Source organism: Odocoileus virginianus, chromosome 10, assembly GCF_023699985.2.
Source record: "Odocoileus virginianus isolate 20LAN1187 ecotype Illinois chromosome 10, Ovbor_1.2, whole genome shotgun sequence".
NCBI classification, from domain to species: Eukaryota; Metazoa; Chordata; class Mammalia; order Artiodactyla; family Cervidae; genus Odocoileus; species Odocoileus virginianus.
Window position 1 is genome coordinate 61399305 of NC_069683.1, and position 18754 is coordinate 61418058.

At 45.8% G+C, this 18754-nt stretch overlaps 1 protein-coding gene across 1 annotated transcript in view; it reads right to left on the reverse strand.

Moving 5' to 3' along the window:
* The window catches only part of MAML2 (mastermind like transcriptional coactivator 2), a 392770-nt gene extending 374607 nt beyond the window's left edge, over positions 1-18163 (reverse strand). The window contains exon 1 of the mRNA XM_070473659.1: positions 16811-18163. Coding sequence (XP_070329760.1) covers positions 16811-17326 — 516 coding nt within the window. The 5' untranslated portion in view covers positions 17327-18163. The remainder of the gene's footprint in view (positions 1-16810) is intronic.
* Between the last annotated feature and the right edge of the window lie 591 nt (positions 18164-18754).

Sequence of the window (18754 nt, forward strand, 5' to 3'; positions counted from 1 at the left end):
GAGCCTTTCAGCCATTTCTCCTTAATTCTCAAACTTCAGTGACATCCAACAAAACAATCACAACCATCCCAGGGGACAGAAGGCGGCTGACACGGCCCTCCTGCCTAGGAGCATCAGAACCAGCATCTTGCAAGCCTGGCCAAAGCAGCACCCGGCCTGGACCGGCAGGAACCCCTGTGCAGGCAGCTGTCCCGGCCCAGAGCAGGCACCTGAAAAAGAGTCCATCTCCCAACGGATCATTCCTTTGCTTCCTCTCTGTCCCTACACCCTTTCCCACTAAAATATAAACTCCATCCAACAGGAACTCTGTCTCTCCTGTGTGGTCCAAGGGCCTGACACAGGACCCAGCAGACAGTAGGCGCTCAATACGTGTCACTTCTATTCCAGAATCCTTTCCTTTGCACCAACATTTTCTCCTCACATGATAGTGGGCTACAAAATTACAATCTGGGAACAATCTTAGATCATCATGTCCCTTTATCCTTCAAATAACTGTGGCACTGAAGCCATGTTTTAATCACACTTAGACATATAAATATATGCCTTATATTTATATATATATATACACTTGATATATTATATACTTCATATATACACACATATAAAGACATAAAGATGTTTATATATATTATATATATATAATATAGCTATACACATGTGCCTTAGAGTTTATATATATGTTACATATGTTTTATATATATGTTTTTACTCATGTCTATATTATTTACATATGTGTATATATTATATATAATATATATAATTACATATGCTGTTGTTTAGTAGCTAAGTCATGTCTGACTCTTTTGCGAGCCCATGGACAGCAGCCCACCAGGCTCCTCTGTCCATGGGATTTCCCAGGCAAGAATAACAGAGTGGGCTGCCATTTCCTTCTCCAGGGGATCTTCCTGACCCGGAGATCAAACCCACAGCTCCTGGTTGGCAGGCGGACTCTTTACCATTGAGCCACCTGGGAAGCCCCCACATAATTATGCATACATACATATATACTATGCATATTACATACATAATACATACACATAAATATAATATACCCAAAATTAAACAGGAGGTGGAGACTCTGGAGGCCCATCACTTGTTCCTTCATCTCTTTCCTACTTCCATCCCTAAAGGATTCATAAGACATTTCTAGTTTTAAAAGTCACTAATCCTAGTCATTCACGCAACAAATATTTACTGTGAATCCAAAACATCCCAGGAACTGCTCAGCGCTGGGAATACATGGGGTGAACAAGACTGACAAGATCCCTGGTCTCACACAGCTTACATCCCGTGGAGAAAGACAGGAAGCGCACAGTGAATAAGGAATCAGCATGAACTCAGACAGTGATAAAAGTTATGAAGACAACAAAACTTCTATGAAGGGGATGGGGAAGACGTGAGAGAAGAGATCAATCATGCACGTCTCCATGAGTTAAGAGCAGCCAGGGCGGTCTCTCCACGGAGGTGGTACACAGGCCAAAAAGTGTGTTTCAAGAATAATCCAGCCAAGCAAAGAGTTGATGAATGCACATCTTTGGTGTTGCAGACAGGGATGCTAAGAAACAAAAGAGGACTGGTCCCAAGGTCATGCTGTTAGTCAGCAGTGAAATCTGGACCAAATGGAGATCTGTCACTCCACACTTACCACTGGGATATAATATTCTCTTTCCTACTTTCTGCAATTTGGCATACTCTTGCCTTCTGGAGCAATTTTCTTTCAAAAGAATTTTCCCTATACTCTTTCATACATTTCCTCACTTCTATTTTCTCTGTAAAGTCACCCATATAATCAACTTGTGTCTCTACATGTTAATAATACTATACTATATGGATGAAAAATAACCATGGTAAACAAAGGGTGTCTGTGTGTAATGAGAATTTGGGGCACATTTTCTAAGCAAAAGTAATACCCAATCTACTGGGTAACAAAAGCAACACAACTTCTTTTATCTTAGAATTTTTAAAAAGAAAAGCTGCATTGCAAAACGTAATATGAAACATTTTTTACTTAAAAAAAAAAATCTTAGAAGTAAAACTAAGGAGTTTAGAAGTTCCTAGGAAAAATATCAGCATCCCAGGTGGAGCCAATGGTAAAGAACCTGCCTGTAAATCCAGGAAATTTAATAGATTTGGGTTCAATCCCAGGTCAGGAAGAAACCCTGGAGGAGGGCATGGCAACCCACTCCAGTATTCTTGCCTGGAGAATCCCATGGGCAGAGGAGCGTGTGGGCTACAGTCCATGGGGTTGCCAAGAGTCAGACATGACTGAAGCGACTGAGCTGGCATGAACAGGAAAAATATCACCATGTCTCTGGCTCTGCTCTAACAGAGAAGCCGAGTGTGTCTACCATTTGAGACAAAATAAACAACCACAGCTAACGCCCCATCTATCTCGCTTTGTGAAAGAAAATGCGCTGGACTCAACCGGGAGCCAAAGATGTGATCCATAGGACTCCAAGATTCTAGAAGCTATAAAGATTCAATCTGTAGAGCTGTGCTCTAAGTCAAGGGATAGGGAGGAAAAGGGTAGTAGTAAAGAAATTCTCAAGATTGAATATTTGGTTGGGTAAATTTTCCTTTCTTGGTTTAGAGCAGATTCTGTGCATTTCTTTTTTCCAGTTCTATTCAATCCTTAAACAGATCTGAGTTTTAAGGGCTTAGGATTGCCCTTGGAAAACAGATGATCACACTCTCTGTTTAGGGTTTTAGTGATATGGGGGAAAAAAAAGTAGGCAATGGATTGAATTCCCCTCCTCCAGGTCAATTTCTCAGTGACTCTCTTTTGTAGTTCCCATTTAAAGCAGAAACATGTTTTAAAAATGAAGTGGTGACATATAAAATCCCATCCATCAATCTGCATTTTTCAATTGTTGTATGTATAAAAGAGAGACAAAGAAATGGAGAGACTGATGCATACAGAAAAAAGATTACTCAATTTCTGAGGAAGGAAGGCTCTACAAGAATATTTTTCTTTACAGTTTACATTTTATATTTCTTGTAATTACTTCACAGGGGTACTAGATTGGAAAACTTCTTTACCCACAGAAATGTTCCAAGTGTAGTTGGGAGGATCTGGGTGAAGAAAATTAGTGTTTTCCCCCCAAAGTCAATTTAATAAATCAAACTCTAGTCCTACAACTGTGTTTCTCATACTGGAATCCTAAATCCCATTAAATAGGGTCAGATACAGAGTGATATACAGTAGAATTTTGAGTCCTTTAGACAGCAAGGAGATCAAATGCTCAGTTAGTAAAGAATCCGCCTGCAATGCAGGAGACCCCCGTTCATTTCCAGGTTGGGAAGATCCCCTGGAGAAGGGATAGGCTACCCACTCCAGTATTCTTGGGCTTCCCTTGTGGCTCAGCTGGAAAAGAATTCGCCTGCAATGTGGGAGACCTAGGTTTGATCTCTGGGTTGGGAAGATCCCTGGAGAAGAGAAAGGCTACCCACTTTGGCATTCTGGCCTGGAGAATTCCATGGACTGTATAGTCCAAGGGGTCACAGAGTCAGACGCGACTGACAGACTTTCACTTTCACTTTCATAATGTGATATAGTCCTTTGGACTACAAGATCAAATCGCTCAATCCTAAAGGAAATCAGCCTGAATATTCATTGGGACGACTGATGCTGCAGTTGAAGCTCCAATACTTTGGCCACCTGATGTGAAGAGCTGACTCACTGGAAAAGACCCTGATGCTGGGAAAGACTGGAGGCAAAAGCAGAGGATGAGATGGTTAGATAGCATCACTGATTCAATGGACATGAATTTGAGCAAACACCTGGAGAAAGTGGAGGACAGAGGAGCCTGGCGTGCTGGAGTCCATGACATTGAAAAGAGTTGGACCGGACTTAGCTGCTGAACAAGAATGTAGAGTTACATGTTCATGACTTCTAGGAATGGTGCTGAGCAATTAACATGGCTGTGCCCTCGCCCTATGCCACAGCTGGCTGGACCCTGCTTCCAAGATTACTTCAGACCCTCCTTATGAACACTTCCTCTAAAAACCAAAACAAAACATTTTCACCCTTGTCACCTCTTCTTTCCATTCTTCCTGTTCATGCTCAGTCACTCAGTTGTGTTCGACTCTTTGCACCCCTATGGACTATAGCCCGCCAGTTTCCTCTGTCCATGGGATTTCCCAGGCAAAAATATTGGAGTGAATTGCCATTTCTGCCCCAGGGGTTCTTCCCCACCCAGGGATCAAAGCAGCATCTCCTGCTTGGCAGTTCAGTTTCTCAGCTGTGTCCAACTCTTTGCGACCCCATGGACTGCAGCACACCAGGCTTTCCTGTTCATCACCAACTCCACAGTTCAAAAGCATCAATTCTTTGGCGCTCAATGCTTGGCAGGCAGATTCTTTACCACTGAGCCACGTGGGAGCCCCTCCATTCTTCCTAGCAGATACCTTTAAGAAGAAATTGAAGGTTGAAAAACAGAAGCAAGGTATCAGGGAAGTTATTCAAAGCATATCACCTGAAAAGGGGCCTTAGAGGCAGACCAAGACACTCACCAAGTGCCCCTCATTGTTTTTCCAAGAAAGAAAGTTAGCATCCAGGGATGTAAAAGGACTTGACTAAATTGCTACTAATTGGTATCAGTGGGAGCACTGATATCAGGGGGACCTTCAACATTCAATTCCCAGGCCAGTCCTCTCAATTATCACTAATAAGTATAAGAAGGAAAATATAGTACTACTATATCACTCCCTCTTTATTTATTTGTTCATTTATTGTGATTCATAAGAGGGAAACAATGAGGCACTCAGAATAATTTGATACCAAAAAAAAAAAACCAAAAACAATAACAAGGGTAGACATTAGACACTCTGCTCTTCAAGACAGAATATGCTTACTTTCCCCCAGACATCACACTCACGGGCAAAGTCTTCTGTGACCTGGAAGACGGAAGGCAATTCCATCGCCCGTACAGATCTGCTACGCTGCTCGACTCTCCCGAGGGCAGTATAAGAGTGCAAGAGGAGTGACGTCTTTCTGAGGTTAACCTTTTTCTGTTTCTAGAGGAGACAACGGAAGGCAGTGGTGTTCTGTAGAGTGTAACAAGAATCCTGGAAATTTGGTAGCTAGGAGCGCACCAAGCCATCATCCAGAAGGAAAAAATAAATTGTGCAGAGAAGCAGTCAGCTGGTGGAGCCTCTGAGAACACTGATGTCCATGAAGTGAAAGTGAGATGGTACAATAACAGGGTTCGGAGCTGAGTTATAACACAGTGTGAAGAGGCTAAGGACGAAGCAAGGAAACTGATGTCTGTTAAGGTCTGCCACGTGCCAGACAACATGCTGGGTTCTTTTATGTATTATTATCATCACACAATCCTCACAACCTTTGGAGATAATTTCTATTATCACAAAAAGCAGAAAGTGAGTCTTCAAAGATGTTAAGTAACCAGTCCTGAGACCAGACTGGCCTCCACGCTGAGGTGTTCTAGTTGATTCAGCCAACTGCTGCTAAGTTGCAAACCATCTTCAAAACTTAGTGGCTTGAAGCAATTACGCAATATTTCCCATGATCGTCTAAGCTGTCTGGGCAGGTGCTCTGCTGACGCCACCCGGGCCCATTCACTCACCTGGCTGCACTGAGCCAGAGGATTGGTTGATCGAACATGGCCTCACTCCTGTGTTGGCAGTGGGTGCTGGTGAGAGGCTGGGGCACCTCGGTTCTCAGCATGTGGACACTCATCCTCCAACAGGCGAGACCAGCTTCGTGATACGGTGGTCTCAGTGTCCCAAGCAGGTTGTTTTATTTTTGCATTGGTTTGCTTGCCATTTTACTAAAGTATGATTGACAATAAAGAGCTGTATCTATTTAACATATACAACTCCATGAGTTGGGGATAAGTAAACACCTAGGAAACAATCATCACCTTCAAGGTCAAAAACATATCCATCACTTCCCAATGTTTTCTCCTGTCCTCCATTTTTATTTACTTACTTGTTTGTTTATGGTAAAAACACTTAAGACCTACCCTTAACAAATTTTAAACCCAGAAGGGCTTTTTAAAGCCCATCCTCAGAAGTACCATGATGCCATTTTCTGTCACATCCTCTTGGTTAAAACAAGTCACAAGGCTATTCAAGGTTCAAGGGAAGAAAGAGCATCAACTTCCCAATGGAAGGAGAGTTAAAGTCACATTACGAAGGGGCATATGGCATGGAAGGAATCATGTGATCACTTAAAAAACAACTCACCATAAGCTCTGGACTCTGTGTTCTTTCTACTACCAAAGTGAAGTGAAAGTTATTCAGTCGTGTCTGACTCTTTGTGACCCCACGGACTATAGAGTCTAAGGAATTCTCCAGGCCAGAATACTGGACTGGGTAGCCTTTCACTTCTCCAGAATTCTCCAGGCCAGAATACTGGACTGGGTAGCCTTTCACTTCTCCAGGGGATCTTCCCAACCCAGGGATCCTAAGCCCAGGGTCTCCTGCATTGCAGGCAGATTCTTTACCAGCTGAGACACAAGGGAAGCCCAAGAATACTGGGGTGGGTATCTGATCCCTTCTCCAGCGAATCTTCCTGACCCAGGAATCGAACCGGGGTCTCCTGCATTGCAAACCCTGAATATAAATCCCACACTACTCTTCAGTGTTCTTTTTATATATTTATTAATGGGACTACTTTTTATAATCTGGAATAGATGTCAGAAAACTTCTAGCTCTATCTTTACTGCTATTGGAACCTAGAGTGTTTGTTTTTAAATGGGTCTCACTTTTCTCACTTGTGAGAAAAGGATTTGATCCGTTATCTTTCAAAGGACTTATGAGACTATACGTTGATAGAATAGTGTCTATTTTTAGATCAATATGAACTAGCCCTCTTGGGGGAGGGGCAAGATGGAGATGAGAGAAGGTTAGCAATGAGATGGCTTCTATTTTGCCACGTGCTCCCTCTTTCATTGCTGTAGGTTTGGAATTGGGGGCAGAAACATCCTTCCCATGGGTGGTTGAAATCTTCCATGATCTGGGTGCTGTTCTGATCATTTCCATTTATTATATTCCAAGACGGCGTGGGTCCTCCCGCATTATACCAAGATTAAGAGTACAAGTCCTCACTCTAAGCGCATCTAGACCAGGTTAGGCAAAACATTTCCCACACAACACACACTCACAGCAGCGAAGCCGACAGCGGAGGCAAGAAGGCTCTTGAGCTGGTCTCTTCCTGAGGGAGCTGGGAGCGTTCTCTGAAAGATATTGTTGCCTAGTCTTTGGGAGATCAGGTTCCCAAGGAGAACACTAATGTTTAATTCAGCACAAAGACAGCTCAGAATCTCTCTCTGGGGGACTGAGCCTGCAAAAAGACCCACATGCAAAGAATCTAAGTGAGAAAAGGAAGCTCTTGTCGGTGCAGTGACTACAGGACTTGGGCGCCAACTCTCCTAAACAAGCGCTTCTGCCTGGGTTTCCGTCAGGAGGACTGCTGATCTTTCTCGTTTACCCTTGGGTCTGTACTTTGCTCTTTTTCAACACGTCTGTGAAACAACCAAAGAGAATAACACCACCGGCACACGGGTTGTGCTGTCTGAAATTACACAGTGCAGCGTGGCAATCAGATGTGCAAGCCTTAGCCGGTTTAGCAAGTATGGGCCTACTTAGGTGAACAACAACGAAAAATCAGCTTCTCAGCTGCTCAGCCAGAGAATGTTTTTATTTTTACATAATTTAGACTCCAGAGACTTCCAGAAATGAGCAGTGTACATTGAAGTATGGCAATCGTCATTCCAAAGACACAGTACAGCACACACTGTATTCAATTAAGCCACTTCTGTGCACCCTCGTTACCATGACGCTAAGAGATTATACTATGCATCCAACAAACCCCTGGTAAGTTATTAGCAGCTGAAGCAAACTTTGGCCTTAAGTAAATTTTCTGGGAAAAAAAAAGAAAAGACATGTAATTAACTTTCTGTTCAAATCCTTCAGAACTACCTGAAAAGAAGCCTGTTGTGCAGTGAGGAATTCAAGATGCTGGGCTTCGTGTGGCTGAGAGTTATTAGAGCGCTGCAAAACTCAACCACATTTCTGACAAAAGAGAACTTTTAAAAACGACAATGTTAATGAGTCCACATTAACATAGGAACCGGCTGTGACTGAGGAAGCAAGAACACGGTTAAGAACAAATATCAAACACAACGAACCCAACACAAGTTTGATTCTACCTTTCCACAGAATATTATCCTTCAAGAGGAGGAGCAGGGTCTGAGTTTAAATGACGGGGAATAAAGAGACTGAAAGAAAAGTTTTAAATCCAGTCTGTGCTTGGAGTTAGAACCAGCAAATCTGTCCTTGTTCAAACATCATCCACCGAGAACAAGACTATTCTCATTCTAATCCTGTCACTTCTTCACAGAAACACTGAGCTTTTGATTAAGAAGCGTCCTCACAGAAACTTGCTTTGAAGCCTTGGCAACGTTTTCCTCGCGTTTCTTACGGAAAGTCACACTTGAGGAGGTACTGAGCGAAGAAGAGACTCCAAGCGAGGAACCACATCAAGGGGGAAGTTTTCAGCATGCTCCAGGCCGGGGTTGGGGAGAGGGCAGATCCGAGCCGCCTGTGTGTGCGCAGCTGCGGTGAGAGGACCGATTCCCTAGCAACTTGAGAGAGGGACCTGGCTTTCAAAAGCGCACATTTAAATCTCCACAGCAGGGAACTGCTACCTCTTTGTGACTCTGTGACCAGATTCCCTTAAGAATTATTCATCAGTCTGAATGAATAATTCAGTTAAATTGGTAAATTTCGACTCTTCCATTCTAATCATTCCAAATTCTCAACAGATAGTCTCAATTTCTTATTGACTCACACAACCCACCCACCACACCCGCCGGGCAACTGAATGGAAACCGAGCCTTTCTTCTTGAAGAGGCAAGGAGTCAACCTCTGACTCTAGTCAAGTTCTAGATGAGGAGTCCTGCAGTCCCAGGAGTGGAAGAGATAGGAATTGATCCTGTTCTGAAGACGGGTACTATTCAACCCATTTCAGAGAAATGTAAACCTGCCCCAGACAGCATCTGCATAGTAAACTCCTTAAGGAAACTGGATAATGTGGCATACTTCACCATCCATTTAAAATAAATAAAAAGAGAAAAGCCATATCCTTCCACAAACTATCCCTGACATCACTTTGGAGGTAGAATCCTGAGCGGGGAAACCGTGACTCTGACTTGCATATGTCACTTCTCACGTTAATAAGAGCAAGTTAAAAGTTATTGAGCCTCCTCTAGGTGCTAGGAAGTTACCTCACTCACTCACCAACCCTCTGTAGTCAGTTCTAGGACTATCATTCCATTTTACAGGTGAGAAAACTGGGACTGGAGAGTTTAATTAGCTAAGAAGTGGTGAGCCACTGAGAGAGGAGCTGTGATTGAAACCGGGTAGTCTCACCCCCACCCCAGATTCTTAAGTGCTATGCTTATCTTGCCTCCGTCAGCTGATGTTAAAACATCCCCACCCATTTCAGACTGTAAATTCTAAAAAGACAAAGGCTATATCAAATTGCTCATTGTGGATACATTCACTGTCTTGGTATAGAATAAATTATTTATTGAATTAATGGATAAGTTCCCCCAACTCTAAAGAGCACCCATGTTCACAATAGAAATTTCAGGACTTTTGCTAAAACCATTAAGACCCACGGGGACCACAGTGCATGTCAAATACTGTTATAGCCATGCCTTTGACCCTACTCTCTAGCTTTATTCAAGCCTCACTGAGAATTATGCAAACCTCTCTCTACATCCTCTCTCCAAGGAAACAGAACAGCTTTCATTCTTTCCACCCGACCCTTGGATATGCCCTTGGATATGCGTAAGAAAGGGCCAGAGCTGAGTGGTGGAGAGAGAGCCCGCCTAGTATCTTAGCATCTGTGCCTAGTATCTTAGCATCCTGCCTGGAATCAAGGAGGGAAGGAGTTGCTAGTTCTTCCCCTCGGCCATCCACTCTACGGGGAGCCTTCCCTGTGCTCTACGAACATGGACCAAATAGGGGAAACTGCTATTGACCAACCTCCGGGCAAGGAAAATATCTGTGACGCACCGGCAATTAAAAAGCAAGGAAGAAAGCCAGCGCATCTCAAAGACCATCTGGACTCACAGCTTCTTATAAATTTCTGCACATGATTTTTGTTTGTTTGTTTTAGTGAAAAGACCTTTTCCAAGTTAGTAAACTCATTTGTTGGAAAGGTCAGCTTACACATCCAGAGAACCCACGGGGGCAATCCTGATTTGCGCTGGAAGGCCTAGCCAGCCTGAGAAGAGAGGTGTAGCTGGTTCTGCTTCTTTTAGCTTCTCTTCTGCGTCGAGCAACTGTGCTTTTAAAACCATCTCCTTTCGATGCCAAAGGCCGTGTCACGCTGTATATAACTCACAGTGAATGGGAGAAGTGTGTAAATAGCAAGGCATTAAGCAGCTCAAGGGACTTGAAGATAGGTAATACAGAACACTTAGGCAGTGCGCGATGAGAAGAGGCTGCTGGAGGGGAAATGTAATACTTGTCTTCAAGTATATGAAGGATTGTTATTGCTTCAGAGACACTGACTCCTCTGGGCCTTCCTTGCCAGACCATTTCCCAGGGCCTCTGATACACTCTTTCCTGGGGGCTCAGATGGTAAAGAATCTGCCTGCAATGCAGGAGACTCGGGTTTGATCCCCGGGTTGGGAAGATCCCCTGGAGAAGGGAATGGTTGCCCACTTCAGTATCCTTGCCTGGAGAATCCCAAGGACAGAGGAGCCCGGTGAGCTACAGTCCACGGGGTCACAAACAGTCGGAGGCAACAGAGTGCCTTTCACTTCACTGATGCACTCTCGCTGGAGCTCGAGACCCTCTGGGGTGGGGGGGGTCGACCTCGCATGGGCCCCTAAGTGCTCACACCTAACCACAGGGTCAGCCAGGCTCCACTCTCTGTCCCCGAACACCCAAAGTTTACCCAGATCTGCACTCACTGAACCCGGTGCTCACTTCCACTTTCTCGCTTGCTCTTCCCATGCCTGCTGGGAACCCACATTCTACATGCAGCACCACCTGACCTGGGTTTGACTCTCTCTGCTACCGGACTACTAACAGCACTCTTGTTCTGAGCACCCACTATGTGTCAGGCACTACATTAACTGTTTTGCTAAAGAATATTAGCTTTCTTTTGCAGATGAAGATTTCCCAGGTGGTGCAGTGGTAAAGAATTCACCTGCCAGTGCAGAAGTAGGCTAGAGATGTGGGTTTGATCTCTGTGTCAGGAAGATCCCCTGGAGGAGGGCATGGCAACCCACTCCAGCATTCTTTCCTGGAGAATCCCATGGACAGAGGAGCCTGGCAGGACGCGACTTAGTGACTAAACAACAACAACAAAAATCCCAAACAGCAATATCACAGAGGGCCACTTTTAAGGAAGGAAACATCCTTGTCCATCCTTGAACAGAGCACTTCCAAAGCCAAGGGTGCTCTGTTAAGATCATATCTGCTTGTATTGATGCCCATAGTTCCAACCAAACACGATTTTATACTTGAGACAGATTATAACAACTACCCAATTTGGGATGCTGATGAGTAACAGATGAAGATGCTCATGCTCTAAAGAAGAAAATTATTTCCCCAAGCTCACACAGGTAGTACATGTGAAATAGGGGTCACACAAGATCCAACTAGAAAATCTACACATGAAATTCTTCTCTTATCAAACCTTTAAGCCTCAGTTTCCTTATTTGTAAACTAGTCAAATGTTGCTTACTCACCTCTCTCTTTTTTTGAGCATTACATAAATATATAATAACAGTGTCTGGATAATCTAGGGCTCAATAAATATTTACTCCTCTCTCTCTGAATTTCTTTATCAGTTTTCGTCCATTCTACCTAGTTAAGCATTTCACTGTTACTGTGTAAACATGGTCTTGATTTGCTAACTAGCCTGTAAGTAAGAACGGACTAGATCTTTAGCTGTATTTCCCTATTCTCCCACAGAACCTGTTAACGTGTGAGGGAAATCATCATGAAAATGCAGAAGAAAGAACTCAGAAATGTTTTCCTTAAACATGATCCTACCTATGAATGTATAAAACAGACAGGATTAAAGCACACGGAAGTAGTAGAGTCTACTTGGAATGGTTTAGCTGCCATGCATAGCAGAACTGGATGGTTTTGTTTTTTTTCCCCAAATTTCCTTAATAAGCTTTTGGAGATTAAATAGCAGGGCTAAACACACACACACACCACCACCAACAACAATGAAAACAAAAACAGCTACTCAAGCTACTTCATTTGAAAACCCATGTTTGTCTTGTAACTTAACAAAAGGTTTACCGGCATAGGGGAGTCATACGGCATCAAACTTTAAGCTTTAGGAAAACTTGATAAACATCACCTAGCAATGACATTATTTCAAAGAAAACAGAGGCCTCCTATAAACAAACACTGACCTAAACAAGCAAGACGTCTTGGTGACATAATTACACTACTCTGCTGGCAAAACAAGCTTTCTATCCATTTTTGATAAAGGATTGTACCAACTTCTCTCTTCACTGGAACTCTTTTGCCTTTGTGAGATCTTATATTTACTGGAAAGAAGTCATAGGAAGGTCCTGGATAAATAAGAACTCTCTCTTTATTACTTTGTTCTGGAAAACAGAACAAAAATAGGTCAGTTCTTAAGGAAATGATGGCTGCATATATAAATAATGTAAACACTCCTATCACTGTCCCAGGGAGGATATTCATCACATGGACAGCTACAGACTCCCAGATCTGGCCAATGAAGTGTTTCTATTCTCAGCCCCCCTCCCACGCACAGCCCTCCAATTCTGAATTGTCAATTGGAAACTTGATTATTATCAGTTAAAAATAACTGGGGAACTCTGGCAATGATTTAACTTGTTTGACTTTCTTAAGCTAACAATTAACATTTTAGACTATTGTTGACAAAATATTTAACTTTCCTGTGCCATTTGTGCAAACGACTTTTCTAATATTCCTGACACACTCTGACAGACACACCTTTCTGAAGCTGCTTAGGTCTGTGCAGGGGCCATAAAAGACCCTAACACTTTCACACTGTTGCACATTTTAACTAGGATTTCCTGGGACCTCTGAGAACGCTTAAGTACACTGATATCTCAGTTTTATCTTGACAGCACTGAATTTGAAATATAATCCCTCTATTGACAATAAGAGCTATTTCACTATTTAAAACAGACAACTGAAAGCTTAAGTACACTTTTAATCCCTGGAAAAACTGGTATTATGATTCCTTGTTTAGCATTTATTATTAGTAATACTAGTAATAATGCCTTGCATTTCTGCAGTGCTTAATTTTTTCCAAAGACTATCCAGAAACACACATTCATTTGTTTTCTCAACAAGCCAGGGCAGCATTATTGTTCTGTCTTGCAGATGATTGCTAAGTAACTTGTCCTGGGTCACCCAGCTGGTTAGTGATCAAGCAGGCCCAGAACCGAGGATACAGATTCCTTGTCCGATCTGTTTTCTTTCCTCCACACTATGTTAGGGAGAAGATAATCTCTGAAGCCAAAGATGACTTGGAACCACTTATCTATCTATCCTAGCAACACAGTCTAAGCAACAACAACAACAAAAAAGAGCCTGTCTCAGGCAAAAAGGAAAGATTAATAATGCACCACGGAAGCTCTAAACCTTTCTGTTCCATGGACCAGCAATTATTCAGCTTCACAGTTCATTCAAAGATTCAAACATACTTCACCAGGAAATGATTTAGCGCTGAAAGCCTGCTCCAAGTGGTTAGAAAGACAGACCTGCTTAAACCCTTACAATCCAGGCCCTCCGAAAGGCCTGTTCCTGCCATCTCTGCAGTAAAGAGGCTTCCTCTGAACTTGTACTTGAGCTAAATGAAGAAATTGGCTGAGTAAGGGCTGCAGAATTAGGCTATGTGGACAGAATTAGAACCGGCTTGGAGGTTATTCTGACATTGTTCTGGAAACTTAGGCTATTGAAAATCTCAGACATTGTACATGTCTTGCAGTATCACCCCCCTCAAAGTCAACAATCAGCCGAAGAATGCAGGTTCTCTTGCCACTCTCACTGAAATATTACTGCCTATATCCAAGGCATTGTATCAGCAGGTATGCAGGATACAGACCTCTCGTCTGAGGGCACTGTGCATGTTCAATTTTAGATGATCAATATGTTCTCCCTTTCTTCAAAGGACATTTATGGCCACTTAGGGCATACGAATAAACTATTAAAGGGATACCTTCCACACACCCAGACAGAAATAAATCTGGTTATGGACAGAGCAGTAAGAAAGAATTCTGACACCCATTCTGTGCAAAGGCCCCTTTAAATGGATGGTGTTTCTGAAAAGAAGAGGAGCCTCAGTGAAATGAGACCAGCAGATTTAACAGGCTTAGTGAATCACTCCCAAACGCCCAGGCCTCCCCTTTGGACACAATGTTATCAGGTTAATACAGTACTTGCATCACCATCTCTGAGTACTATGCTGAGTAACAAAGCGCCAAATTTAGAAGCTAAAATGGAGAAGGGAATTTCCAATAACCAAAAAGGGGGTGGTGGATCACCCCTTGCCATGGCACAGGTCTGCAGTGAAAAACCACCATCAGAAATACACTGGTCTTTTCACTCCTTACATGAACAGCACATCTCATCAATCCTCAAGGTGCTTGGGGAGGGAGCCCCTCTAAGCGGGTGTTTCAGGAGATGACTGGTAGTGAGGAGAGAGAAAGCAGATTCCCCTTTAGAAAAGGGGTGAGAAAGCAGTTACCTCTGGCTTCTATAGCACCAAGCCTCCAGCCGAGAGAGGCCAGACGCTGCCGGCACGGACACTGCTGTCATAAAGTTACAGTCGCCACTGAAGTTGGTTTCATTTCGCATCCCCAAAACCCCAAGAAAAAGAGACAGCCTCAGCTTCCTTCCAAGTGGGATGAGAGCAAAAAAACCGAGAGAACAAGGCCATAAGCAGACACCTTCCTTGCAGCCGCTGGGATGTGAAGGCCACATCCAGGCTTGGCACCCAGGACAGAGGTCTGTCTTCTCTGGGGCTGGGTGCCTAGTTCCCTGTATCACCCCAGAAACACTTACCAGGAGACTGTGAAGCATACAAGGCTGTATTATTGGGAGACTTGCAGACAGATTATAAATTTACTGAGGACAATCAAGGCATTTAGATGCTTTTGGCCACAAATGCCAGTGACACAGACACATACAAACCTCATTCTTCTTTCCATTCGAGTGATTCTTTACCCGCTCCCCCCACCCCCAGCATCTTTCTTTCACGAAACAAACTCCCATTGCTGTCGCAGGGAATTCCAGAGAGAGGTGAGGATACAGCAGGTGGAAAGGAATGGAAATTAGGCCTGAAAGCATGAAATAACCCCACGGGCTAACTGTATCCAAGGATAAAACAACAAACATTGAGCAGTTTAACTGTTAGCTGTTATCTCTCGTCTGGAATTGGCACCAGGAAGTTGCAGTTCTAGGCATCCCAGGCAAAATGTGTGTGTGGTGGAACAGAACAGAACCAATTCAGCCCCCAGGCTTTCTAGAAACTTCACGACCCAGGCCAAGGATAAGGAGAAGCCACAGAGAAGCATCCAGCGGCCTGGCTAGGGGATGCCCTCTCCCCAGAGCTCCTTCTCAAGCCCCCTCCAAGAAAGAGCTCGACTTAGTGCCTTCCTCTCCTTTGGGCTTTTTGAGGACATTTCAGCTTGGCTGGCCATTTCCTGTTGCTGACTTTCATTAGGGCTGGCTTGGGCACGTGGGAGCTGTTCTGCGAGTGGACACAGGACTTCCGAAGCCCCAAGGAACGCAGAAACGGAGGAAGCTTGCAGGGTCACAGGGCCGCGGGGCTCCACCTTCTACCCAGAGGCCAGGGCCCCAGCAGCTTTGCGGGGAAAGCCCGCACAAGCCGGCGATCACCCGACCAGGACTGGCACAGGAACCAATGAGTCAACGGCTACTCCCTCTGGGGTGGGGTGTGTCTGCGCCTCTGAGGAAGAACTTCCAGCCAGAAACCGAATCACAACTCTCAGGTAGGGTACTCTGTCGCCAGGAGTGGCAGAGGACAAGGCACTTTCTAGGAGGACAAACGAAACAGCCCCTTGGCGCCTGCACACTTCAGTGAAGGCTGCAAGTCAGCACTCTCTGATTGCAGTGCCTGCGGAAAGAAGCTAGGTGGGGACAGTGGGGGAGTCTGGAAGAAACCAGGGAGCAGGCCTCTCAGAAACATTCCCTCACACGTCTTGGGGAGAATTCCCCGAGTTTTTGAGTGAGGCGGCGCTCAGGGAACTTGCTCTGTTAGGGATGACCACTTGTGTTCTCTTGACCAAGGAGAAGGGGCCACTTCAAAGAAGGAAAGGGAAATGGGACAAGAAGGAAAAGGCTTGGCTAAAGGTCAGCTGGACTGGCTGCTAAACAAACGCTTTCAGGCTAAGTGTGACTTGTCGGGCCTAATCAGCCCTGGCCTGCCAAAGTGAGAGGCTCCTTGAGGCAAGGCCTTCTTCAGTGGCTCAGATCTTGCCGCTTGGGGCCAACTCTTCTGCAGTCTGCGGACCCCAGAGAAAACTCTGGAAAACTCAAGTTTCTCATCCCTTAAGAATTACTCTACAGGTGGAAGGACACCAACGCATACGCAACCGCAGCACGTGACGAAGAAGGTTTAACAACACGGCACCAACCGGCCGCCCAGCGGCCTTTGGGGTGGTCAGGAGGGCCCGGGGCCCCCCGCACTGTCGTCCACTTGGCATCAGGCCGAGGCCAGCGTCCGCCCTGACCGAAGGCCACGGGACCGCCGCCGGAACGAGGAGAAAACCAGGGGTCTTACCGCAATGAGGGCCGAGTTCCTCTGGTCCCCCGGGGCGGAGGCCGGCGGCTGTGGCTGCTGCTCGCCGTCGATCCCACCGCTGCCACCACTGCTGCCGCTGCTCCGCAGGTGCTGCTGGTGGTGACGGTAGTCCGGCGGCGGCGCCGGGGCCGCGGGCGCTGCCGTCGGGGGCGCCGGCGGAGGGGCGGCGGGCGCCGGCGGGGCCGCTGTGGCGGGCGCGGTGGAGGCCGTGGCCTTGGCGTGCTTGCCGGCCTTCCTGGCCCCCTGGCCGTGCTGCACGAGGCTCAGGAGCTGCAGGGTACTCTCTCTCTCCCGGTCCGAGCTCTCGGCCCTGCCCCGCTCGTAGCGGCCTTCACAGCTCAGGTGGTGCTGGCGGCAGACGGCGATGCGCGCTCGAAGGCGCTCCACGATGGCACTGTGCACTCTCGGGGTGACCGAGCCCCCTCCCAGGAGCCCCGCCCCGGGGGCCCCCCCCAGCCCTCCCGTGGGGGCCTGCGGGGGCGCTGTGTCCCCCATCTTCCTGGACACAATGACGGCTGCCTGTGGGATGGTGAGGTGGTGGGAGGCTACGGCTGGTTAGCACAGGCAAGTCTGCCTTTGACAACGTGCGCTCAATGCTCAGGACCACATGAATAGGGGTCTGCAGAGGCTGGGGGCGCTGGGGGGGCGTAGTGGAGAAGGAATGGGGGAGGGGAGTGAGTAAAAAGAGGGTGAGGAGAGAGAATAGAAACCAATGGCAGAGGGATAAGTTGGAAACAAGCCCTGATCAGCTTGCTCTAATTGTATCTGACAGCTCTGGAGAAGTTGGAGAGAGTTAGTGGGGATTCCCCCCGCCCCCCCAACTCAGCAAGCTGACAAGAGCCACTGGGTACTTTGTAAACACACGATCTGGGGGTTAGAGCAAGAATTCAGGGATTGTCAAGCAAGAGACAGGAACAGACAGCAAAGGGAATTGTGAGAGGTATTACAGAGAGCTGGACTCCCCCCTCGCCTCGTTGTTTCCGAAGATTCTTTTATGGGGATGTTTCTGCAGAGAAACCCATATCTGCCATGGTCTCTGTAACCCACGGCCTTTACTTTTCCTCAATTTTTTTTTTTAAAGTGCTGTTTCAGAAGCTTTTTGAAGTCAATGTTCAAAACGTACAAAAATCAAACAGAGACTGTCTTTTGGCTTTTAATCCCCCCCCCCCCCTTTCCTTTTGCTCCGGTGTTTTCTCCTCTTTGGGGGTGCTGTAGGATGTGGTCTTCTCCCCAAAGAGGGAGACAGCTTTTCAATTGTTAATGTCAGTAACTGGACTTCTGGACCATGCTTTTTTCTTCAGCTAATCCAATCACCGGTAAAATCCTCATTCCCTCTAAGGTTTCCCAGCCTTAAATGAAAGCAGTCTGAAGTCACTAGCCACTGAGAGAGAGATCCTTCAACACATTTTTTTTTTTTCTTCTTTCCCGCTTACGTTTCTAGTCCTCACCCCCGGCTCGATTCTAATACAGTATCAAGAGAGACAAACTCTTCCGAGAGTAATTTACAAACGATGGTCAAACTTACAAACTTCCAGCAAATTGCACCGAGTCATGTCCAGCCACTTTTCTGTCCACTTTTGTACATTCCATCCCCGGCCAGTGGATCTGAGGGTCTGGACTCGCAATAAGCAATGTGGTTCTATCTCTTGGATTGCTCCGCTTTTAGAGATGGAAAAGAAAGTAGCCGGTCTTTTCCTTTCTCTTTTTCCCGTCTGTTGTTCGCCGCTGGGCTGACACTGGCTCCGCCGCCCGGAGTCACGGCGATACACAGGCTTTCATTGTGCTCCGATAGGAGAGGGAGAGAAAGAGAGAGAGTGAGACAGAGGGAGAAAGAGAGAGCCAGCGAGCTGCAGGGGGGTGGGGGGCGGAGGGCGGGGGAGCGCTCGCCCGAGGCTCCCTGGTGGAAGGCGGGTGCCACTGCAC